This window comes from Narcine bancroftii, chromosome 3 (genome assembly GCF_036971445.1).
Source record: "Narcine bancroftii isolate sNarBan1 chromosome 3, sNarBan1.hap1, whole genome shotgun sequence".
NCBI lineage: Eukaryota > Metazoa > Chordata > Chondrichthyes > Torpediniformes > Narcinidae > Narcine > Narcine bancroftii.
This window is the reverse complement of record NC_091471.1, coordinates 331,071,866-331,081,865: the sequence shown is the minus strand read 5'-3', so window position 1 is coordinate 331,081,865 and position 10,000 is coordinate 331,071,866. Positions and strand designations below refer to the sequence as shown.

At 53.7% G+C, this 10,000-nt stretch overlaps 1 protein-coding gene across 2 annotated transcripts; it reads left to right on the top strand.

Annotated features, from left to right (window-relative positions):
- The first annotated feature begins 84 nt into the window (after positions 1–84).
- LOC138759213 (creatine transporter-like) lies at positions 85–8,390 on the top strand. Of its 2 annotated transcripts, XM_069929282.1 has the most exons (6): positions 119–619; positions 4,060–4,191; positions 6,921–7,149; positions 7,427–7,559; positions 7,865–7,999; positions 8,274–8,390. In XM_069929282.1, the coding sequence occupies exons 1-6, from the start codon at positions 412–414 to the stop codon at positions 8,379–8,381; spliced, it is 945 nt and encodes a 314-aa protein (XP_069785383.1). In that variant the 5' UTR covers positions 119–411; the 3' UTR covers positions 8,382–8,390. The 2 variants fall into 2 exon arrangements, with proteins under 2 accessions (XP_069785384.1, XP_069785383.1); XM_069929283.1 differs by lacking the exon at positions 7,865–7,999 and having other exon boundaries at positions 85–619.
- The last annotated feature ends 1,610 nt before the right edge of the window (positions 8,391–10,000 follow it).

Below are 10,000 nucleotides of genomic sequence, written 5' to 3'. Positions count from 1 at the left end.
CCAATAATGATTAACGTGTGCCGGAGGCGGGGAGAAGTGCCGGCCCGGCCCCGGGCACCACCCCTGCTCTGCCGGGGAGGGCAGTCCAGCCAAATTAGGTGCAGAGACTGTGCGGGCAGAGGGGGCGTTGCCAGCCGCCGGGGGTATAAGAGAGGAGTCCCGGGCCGTGTCCGTGAGCCAGCAGGTCCCGGGGAGCCGTTCTGCCACCAGCTCCCCTCGCAGAGGCAGCGCAACCTCGGGAGGCGACCGTCAGCCCCCGGAGCCCCTCATGCACTACTTCAGACTGAGTTTCAAGTGCTTCGTGGACTGTTTCTGAGGCCGGGCGACCCCTCTTCGCCGAGCAAATCTCTTGGACCACCCCCCCTCCCACCCCAGCCCAGCACAGCACCGGACAACCCCGCTCTCTGCCCGATGCCGTCCCGGGACGTCCGGCGCTGCCCCGGACACCTGTGCGCCAAGATGCGGGAACCGCGCCGGCCCCCGGACGTTCCGGCCGGAGAAGCGAGCAGCAGGGTCACCTGGAGCAGCCAGATGGACTTCATCATGTCGTGTGTGGGCTTCGCTGTGGGGCTCGGCAACGTCTGGCGCTTCCCCTACCTGTGTTACAAGAACGGCGGAGGTAGGAGCCCCCCATTATCTTTAATACACCCATATTCCCTCCTGTATACCCCCCGTATACCCCCTGTGTACCCCCATAACTCCCTGTATACCCCCATATACCCCCTGTTTACTGCCCTGTATACCCTCTGTATGCCTCCGATTACCCCTATATACCCTGTACCCCCAAATACCCCCTGTATACCCCATATACCCCCTGTGTACCCCCATATACCTCCTACCAATTCCAGCCCCTCCAAATCCTCCCTCCCCAAATATCCCTGACCTATGTTACAAGAATGGCAGAGGAACCCTTACTAATGCCCCCGTATACCCCCGTATATTCCCCCATAGCCCCTCACACCCCTCTATACATCCCACCAATTCCAGCTCCTCCAAATCACCCCTCCCCAAATATCCCCGACCTGTGTTACAAGAATGGTGGAGGTAGGATCCCCCTTATACCTACCATGTACCCCCATGAATACCCCCCATATAACTCCCATACACCTCCCACCAATCCCACTCCCCCAGTAATCCTCCCAATCCCACTCCCCCTCCCCAAATATACCCCCAAACCCCCACTCTGCAAACATCTCCAATATCCCCCTCCTCAAATATCCCCGAGATCCCCCTCCCTGGAATAACCTGAAACCAAATATCCCAACACAAACTGACCAGCACCTTCTAAAATATCCCCCAAACCCTCTCCCACCCTCCTCACCACCCCTTCCTCAGTACCTATGCTCTCCTACCCACCACTGCCCTCTCCCAGCCGGCCACCCCCTCCCTTCTAGCTACCCCCTCCCTCCCTCCCTCCCAGCCACCCACCCCCTCCCTTCCAGCCACCCCCTCCGAGCTGGCCACCCTCCTCCACCCATCCCCAGCAAAGTCACCCGCCACCCAAAAGTAATCTCACCCCTAAAAATACCCACCACCCCCGAAATAGCCCCCAAACATGAACCACACCCGCCACGCCAGGTCCAAACTTCCCAAAATAACCTTGACCTCATCAAAACAACCTGAAAAGCCCTGGCATCTCCGAAAATAACCCCCTCCACCCCCCCCCCCCCGAAGTTGTCCAGTCATACCCCACTTCAACTCTCCCTGCCCCTGCCAACCCCCTCCTCATGCAGCCCAGGGACATGTCCTCTCTTCACTGGAGATTCCAGGAAATTTTCCTGGACCAACTCGCGCTCCTTGAAAGATCAGTTTCTCCACAGGGTCAGAGCCAGGGACTCTCAGGTTACGCCTACACACGGTCAGCAGTGGCCTTGGAAGGTGGCCCAGTGGGAATGCTGCCATCCCTCTTCCTCCTCCCTCCCACAAGATTCCGGAGCAGAAGCCGGCCCATCGGGCCTGCCCCGCCACTCTAATCCTGGGCTGATCCGCCTCTCACAGCCCCACTCCCTGTAACCCGCGATGCCCTGACTGATCAAGTATCTCAGCCCTAAATCTGCCCAACAACCTCACTTCCACTGCTGCCCGTGGCCACAAGTTCCATGGACTCACCGCCCTCTGGCTAAAGACCTTCTCTTTTACCCTGAGGTTGTGGCCTCTTGTCCCAGACTCCCCGACCGTGGGAAACATCCTTGCCACATCTAATCTGTCCAGGCCTTTCAACATTCGAAATGCCTCAATGAGGTCCTTCTCATCCTTCTGTCCTCCCAACAAGTACAGTCCAAAGAGCCAACAATCGTTCCTCATTTGCTAACCCTTTCATTCCTCCTATCATTCTGGTAAATCTCTGAACCCTCTCCAATCTTACCACGTCTCTTCTCAAATACGGTGCCCAGAACTGTACACAGTTTTCCATATGACGTCTCACCTTATAGTCTCAACTTCACGTCCCTGCTCCTGCCCGCTGTCCCTCTGGAAATCAACGTCAACAATGCATTCGCCTTCTCCACTGCCAACCCAACCTGGAGGTTGAAATATACGGTATGGGGGGAAGGGCCAACCTTTTAATATATAACTCCGACATGCAGCGAGGTAACAGGCCGTTTTGCCCCACTAGGCCCAATTAACCTTCCCCCCCCACAACCCGGGCACAGCCTTGTGGGGCGAAACGTCCTGTTACCCTGCTCTGCATGTCTGCATTAAACATTAATAAGTCAGCCACCCCTGCGTTCAGGGAATCCTGCATGAGGACTCCCAGGTCCCTCTGTGCCTGGGAAATTTGAATTTTCTTCACCATCTAAATAATGTTTATTTCTTCCACCCAAGTTCATGACTGTATACTTCCCAACATTGCATTCTGTCTGCCACCATTCTCCCAATCGATCCAAATTTCTCTGTTCCCTCAGCACCGCCCGCCCAACTACCAGTTTTCACACCCCGATCACTGCCATACAGCATAAAACAAAGTGGCCCAACTCTGACCCCGTGTAGAATGCCAATGCTGACCGGTAGCTGACCAGCGATTGGGGGTTTGAATCCCGCGCTGTCTGTAAGGAGTTTCCCCATTCTTGCCCGTGTCTACATGCATTTTCCCCGGGGGCTCCAGTTTCCTCCCATGTGTCAGAGACCTGGGAGTTGGCAAATGGTAACATCAAATCACCCAATGTGTTGGGGGGTACAATGGGGAGAACACAGGTCACTTAGAGTAACCCCACACCCCTCCCTGTCTCTTTAACCCCCTCCAGTCCCCTACATCCCTCCCTGTCTCTTTAACCCCCTCCGGTCCCCTACATCCCTCTCTGTCTCTGTCACCTACTCCGGTCCCCTACACCTCTCCCTGTCTCTGTAACCCCCTCCGGTCCCCTACATTCCTCTCTGTCACCCACTCCAGTCCTCTACACCCCTCCCTGCCTCTGTAGCCCCCTCCGGTCTCCTATACCCCACCCTGTCTCTGTAACCCCCTCCGGTCCCCTACACCCCTCCCTGTCTCTGTAACCCCTTCCCTCCTTTCCCCCACACAACCTTCTCTCACAAAATACTGGAGGAAATCGGGAATCAAGGATAGAGACTGGGAATTGAGCACGGTGTTCCTGGTACAGTCTGACACAGGGGTACAGAGACCAGGATATGTGCACGGTGTTCCTGGTGTGATCTGACCCAGGGGTACAGACACCGGGAACTGTGCAGGTTGTTTCTGGAGTGATCTGACCCAGGGATACTGACCAATGCACCAACTCCTGGTGGAAGCTGAACCAACATATCTGCACACAAGTTGCTGGTGTGATCTCAACCTAACAGTGGGAGGGGCAGGTCACTCAATTATTGTCCGTTTCAGAACCGAGATGCAGGTAGAATCTTGTCAGCCAGAAGGCGATTAATCTGTGGAATTTGTGGCCACGGGCGGGCATGGAGGCCAGGTCCTAGGATATATTCAAGGCAGGGATTCTCGATCAGCCAGGGCATCGTAGGTAAGGGGGAGAAGGCCAGGCTGAGGGGCTGAGTGGTAGCTCGTGATCGAATTGCCACTGTCTCAACTCTGTGGGCCGTGTCCTTTCCTTCCAGGCGTGTTCCTCATCCCCTACCTCCTGGTGGCTTTGTTTGGAGGCATTCCCATCTTTTTCCTGGAGATCTCCCTTGGACAGTTCATGAAGGCTGGAGGCATCAATGCCTGGAACATTGTCCCGCTCTTCAAAGGTCAGTGGAAACTTGAGCAAGGGTGGACTGGCGTTGGAGGCAGGCCTGAGGAGGTACACCGGGTTGATTCCAGGGATGAGGGGGGTTGGCCTACGGGGAAAGTTTGAGGTGTCTGGGACTGGACTCGCTGGAATTTAGACAGATGAGAGAGGATCTGATAGAAACATAAAATTATGAAAGGCGTGGATCAGATATCAGATAGAGGTGGGTAAGTTCTTCCCTTTGGTGGGGGAGACCAGAATGAGGGGACAGAGTCTCAAGATCCAGTGGAGTAGATTTAGGATGGAGATGCTTTTCCCAGAGGGTGTGGAATTTGCTGCCCATTGAAGCAGTGGAGGTGACCTCAGTCAGTAGATTTAAGACAAGATTGGGTAGATTTTTACATCGTCGGGGAATTGAGGGATATGGGGAAAAGGCAGGTCAGTGGAGATTAGACGATCACATTGAATGGTGCAGCAGGGCTTGACGGGCCAGATGGCTGACTCCTGCTCCTGATGTTCTCCTCACTCCACATGGGTGGGGAGGGGGCCAGGTCTCACTCCCTCTTCTCCAACTGCTTCAGCCTCTAATCGCACACACCCCACCCCAACTCATTCAGAGTAAACAACAGGGAAGGTTTGGCAGGCACACAATCGGAGCAACGCAGTTCCAGCATCAAGGGTTCAAATCCCCGTGCTGTCTGCACATTCTTGGCTGTGTCTGTGTGAGGGGGGGGCTCCAGTTTTCTTCCTCCCGTTTGGGGTTGGAGGTGAATTGGACAACGCACGCCCATGGGCCAGAAGGGTTTCAAGTTAATTCTGGAGACAGACGGGTGTGAGGGATTGGGTTGAGATTCTAAATTGGGCTGAGATTCTTAATTGGGCCAGTCTGCAGGAAATGAGAAAGGACCCAGAATTCATGGATTGGGATAAGTTTCAAGCAAGGACGTATGAGGTCCTTGGAGGACCATCAAAGGCGAGATTTCGAGAGTCCAGAGTTTGTGTTTTCCTGTCAGGATTAAATTCAAAGTTAGCAGGCAGAGGGGACCTTGGTTTTCAAGGGATACTGGAGATCTGGTTCAGAAAGTGTATAACAGGTATAGGCAACATGAAGCAAATGAGGTATAAAAAATGCAAGAAAAACCTCGACAGAAATCAGGAGGGCTAAAAGAAAACACAAGGTTGCTTTTGCAGAGAATGTGAAGGAAAATCCTAAAGGTTTCTACAGGTATATTAAGAGAGAAAGGATAGTGAGGGACAAAATGGGTCCCCTTTGTATGAAGCCAAAAGAGATGGGGGAGATCTTAAATGTTTTTATTTCATCAGTATTCACACAGGAAATGGGTGCAGAGCTGTGGGAAGTCAGGAAAACAAGAAGTGAGGTCACGGATCCGATGCAGATTAAAGAAGAGGAAGTGCTTGCTCTCTTAAAGCAAATAAGGGAGAATAAATCCCCAAGGCCTGACAAGATATTCCCTCGGACCTTGAGGGAGGCTCATGTAGAATTTGCAGGGGCTCTGGCAGAAATATTTAAAATGTCCTTAGTCACAGGTGTGGTGCCAAAGGATTGGAGAGTAGTTCATGTTGTTGCGTTGTTTAAAAAAGGCTCCAAATGTAACCCTGGAAATTATAGGCCAGTGAGCCTGATGATGTCAGTAGTAGGTAAATTATTGGAAGGTGTTCTAAGAGATTAGGTATACAAATATTTGGATAGCCATGGACTGATTAGAGATAGTTAACATGGCTTGGTGCATGGTAGGTCGTGTTTAACCAATCTTATCAAGTTTTTCAAGGAGGTTACCAGGAAAGGTGATGAAGGAAAGGCTGTGGATGTTGTCTACATGGGCTTTAGAAAGGCCTTTGACAAGGTTCATCAGGAAGGTTCAGGCGCTTGGTTCGATTTTACAATGGCAGAACAGGAGAAGCCAGAGAGTAGTGGTGGATGATTGCTTCTCAGACTGGAGGCCTGTGACTAGTGGTGTTCCTCAGGGATCGGTGCTGGGACCATTGTTGTTTGTTATCTATATCAATGATCTGGATGATCATGTGGTAAATTGAATCAGCAAGTTAGCAGATGACACTGATTGGAGGTGTTGTCATCTGAGAATGTACTCGCTGGAATTTGGAGAATTGTGTGCAGTTTTGGTCACCGAATTACAGGAAAGATATCAATAAGATTGAAAGAGTGCAGAGAAGATTTACTAGGATGTTGCCCAGACTTCAGGAACTGAATTACAGGGAAAGGTTAAACAGATTTGGACTTTATTCCCTGGAGTGTAGAAGAACGAGGGGAGATTTGATCGAGGTGTTTAAAATTATGAGGGGGATAGACAGAATAAATGTAGGTCGGCTTTTTCCACTGAGGGTCAGTGAGGACATGGGTTAAGGGTGAAGGGCGAACAGTTTAGGGGGAGCTTCTTCACACAGAGAGTGATGGGGGTGTTGAATGAGCCGAGGTGGTGAATGCGGGCTCAATTTTAACATTTAAGAAGAATTTGGACAGATCTGTGGACAGGAGAGGATTGAAGGGCAATGGACTGGGTCCAGGTCAGTGGGACAAGGCCGAATAATAGTTCAAGACAGACTAGAAGGGCCAAAGGGTCTGTTTCTGTGCTGCAGTGTTCTGCGGTCTTGAGGGAGGGAGGGGGTGGGGAGAAGTAGGGAGGAAGGGTCGGGTCATCTGCGGGAGGGTCCTGGAAGATCCATCAGGGATGCAAGAAAGGTGAACTGCAGCCTCTCTGTCCCTCGTAGGCCTGGGCTGTGCTTCCATGGTGATCGTCTTCTTCTGCAACTCCTACTACATTCTGGTGTTGGCATGGAGCTGTTTCTACCTGGCCCACTCATTCTCCTCCCCACTGCCCTGGGCCTCCTGCAATAACACGTGGAACACAGCTGCTTGCTATGAGGGCGGGGCCAATGCCAGCGCTGAGGTCTGTCCGCCCACCGCTCCGGCCCAGTCCTCCATCATCCAGTTCTGGGAGTAAGTCGGGTCTTATGCGCACACTGTCTACCTCTGGGATATGGTGGTTGGGGGGGGGGGGGCACTTGTGGGCTGGGCGGGAAACCTGATGTAAGGGCTGAACAACCTTGTGATTCTGGGGAATAGCACTGATGGGTTGAGTGGCCTCCAGGCTGTGGGAACAGTATCGAGGGGCTGAGCGGCTGTGGGGAGCAGTATCAAGGGGCCGAACGGCTGTGGGAGCAGTATTGAGGGGCTGAATGGCCTCATGCCCGCCTCACCACCTCTGCTGTTACAGGAGACGGGTGCTGAGGTTGTCGAGTGGCATTGGGGACGTCGGGGACATTGGCTGGGAGTTGTGCATCTGCCTCATCGCCACTTGGATGCTTGTCTACTTCTGCATCTGGAAGGGTGTGAAGACCTCTGGGAAGGTGGGTGGGGGTCCGGAATTCCGAGGAACAGGGGAGGGGGGGGTCCAGAACCCATGGGAATGGGGGAGGAGTACCTAAACTTCAGGAAGGTGGGTGGGGGGTCCAGGACCTCCAGGGTGGGGGAAAGGGGGTCTGTGACCCTTGGTGTAGGGGTGGAAGGGGGTCCAGGACTTCCAGGAATGGGGGGGAGGGGGCCTGAAGGTGGGTGGGTGTCTGGGTGGCTAGAACCACAGGGTGTTGAGATTGTACTCTCTCCCCCACCTGAGGGTGCTGGGCCCATTAACCACCTCCCCTCTGGCCCACAGATCGTGTACATGACAGCGACGTTCCCCTACTTCATCCTGGTGGCTCTGCTGGTGAGAGGACTCACCTTGAATGGGGCCGTCCAGGGTATCATCTACTACTTGAAGCCTGACTGGGGGAAGCTGGGGGAAGCCCAGGTGGGTAAGGGGGAGGGGGAGAGAGGGTAAAGGGGGAAGGGGAAGTGGGGGGGAGAGAGAGGGAAAGAGGGGGCAGAGGGAGAGAGGGGGCCGAGAGAGGGAGAGGTAGAGGGGGAAAGAGGTAGGAGAGAGAGGGGGGAGGGGAGAGAGAGGGGACACAGGGAGGGAGGGGGAGGGGGAGAGAGAGGGGTAGGAGAGGGAGAGAGGGGGTAGGGGGAGCAGGGTGGTCTCTGTGGGTCCCAGCACCCCCCCCTGACAGTTGCTCCTTCCCCAGGTGTGGATCGACGCTGGGACGCAGATCTTCTTCTCGTACGCCATCGGACTGGGGGCCCTCACAGCGCTGGGCAGTTACAACCAGTTTCATAATGACTGCTACAAGTAAGGACATGTGTGGGGAGAGGGGGCAGGGAACGGGGTTAGGGGTCAGGGGGAATGGGGGTCCATTGGACAGGCCTTGTGTGCGGCCAGGATGAACCTGGGGACTGGAGCGAGGGGCATCTCCACAGGGAAGGGGATTGACGTTTGATTCCGCCCCCTCCATCTGCCAACTGATACCGCACGTGACATGATGAGGCCAGTTTGATTCACACAGGCACACAGGGTACGAATGCCGCGCTGTCTGTGAGGAGTTTGCATGTCCTCCCCGTGTCTACATGAGTTTTCCCCGGGGGCTCCAGTTTCCTTCCACCTTTTAAAACGTACCGGGGTTGTAGGTCAATTGGCCAGCACAGGCTGGTGGGCCGGAAGGTCTGTTACCGGGCTGTCGGTCTGTATTTAAATACAATCATGAGCTGCTCCATTCCCCCACTCAGCCCTATTGCCTGGCCTTCTCCCCGTAACCCTGGCTCATAAAGAACCTCCCCCTTAAATACACCCAATGTCCCAGCCTCTACAACCTCCTGTGGCAACAAATCCCACAGATTTACCACCCTCTGGCTAAAGAAATTCCTCCGTGTCTCTGTTCTAAGCAGATGCCCTTCAATCCTGAAGTTGTGCCCTCTTGTCCTGGATTCTCCCATCGTGGGGGAAACAACCTTTCTACATCTACTCTGTCCTTGCCTTTCAACTTGTTTCATTGAGATTCTCCCCTCAATCTCCTAAATTCCAACGAGTTCAGGCCAAGAGCTGTCAAACACTCCCAACATCAGTACATTAATGAGGAGCCCAAAACTGCTCACAATACTCCATGCAAGGTCTCCCCAGAGCCTGATGAAGCCTCAACATCACATCCCTGCTCGTGTGTTCGATTCCTCCTGAAATGAATGCCAGCATCATGTTTCCCTTCTTCACTCCCGACTCCACTTATGGGTTCATCGTAAAACAGACTCTGAACGTGCTGGAGAAACTTGGCCTCATCCACGGGAAGCAATATTTCAGGCCCCATTTTTGTACAGACAGGATTTGTCCAAGTTCACTTTTGGCTTTCCCAATTAATCCCTCAGCTCCGACATGCAGGTCAAACCAAGTCCATTGTCATCCCATCACATGGGGACAATCCGACAAAACCGCCTTCCTCTGTCCTGGCGACAAAGACCCTCTGTCCACCGGATCCAGAAATGGCACAAAATAAAAGCCAACAGCCCCTCCCAAATGAAGGGACACTTCCTCCTGTACTCGTGGGAGAGTGGCCGACTGCGTTCAGAGCCCCCACTGTGGTCTCTTCTATGGTGGAGAAACCAGGCATGCACTAGGAGATCGCTTCGCTCTGTCTGCGGCAGGAACGGCCTCCCAGTTGTCAAACATTTCAGTTCCACGTGGAACACTAGAGTCTGGTACAGGCCCTTCGGCCCACCCCCAAAAAATACTAACTCCTGTAACACTCTATTTTCCTTCCATCTGTGTGTTTAAAAGTCTCATAAATGCCCCCAGTGTTCCAGCCTCCACTGCCACCCCTGGCGAGGCATTCCAGGCCCCCGCCACTCTACCAAGCTGAGGCCACCCACAGATTGGAGGAACAGCACCTTGTATTTCCATCTGGGCCCTCTCCAACCTGGTTTTAAA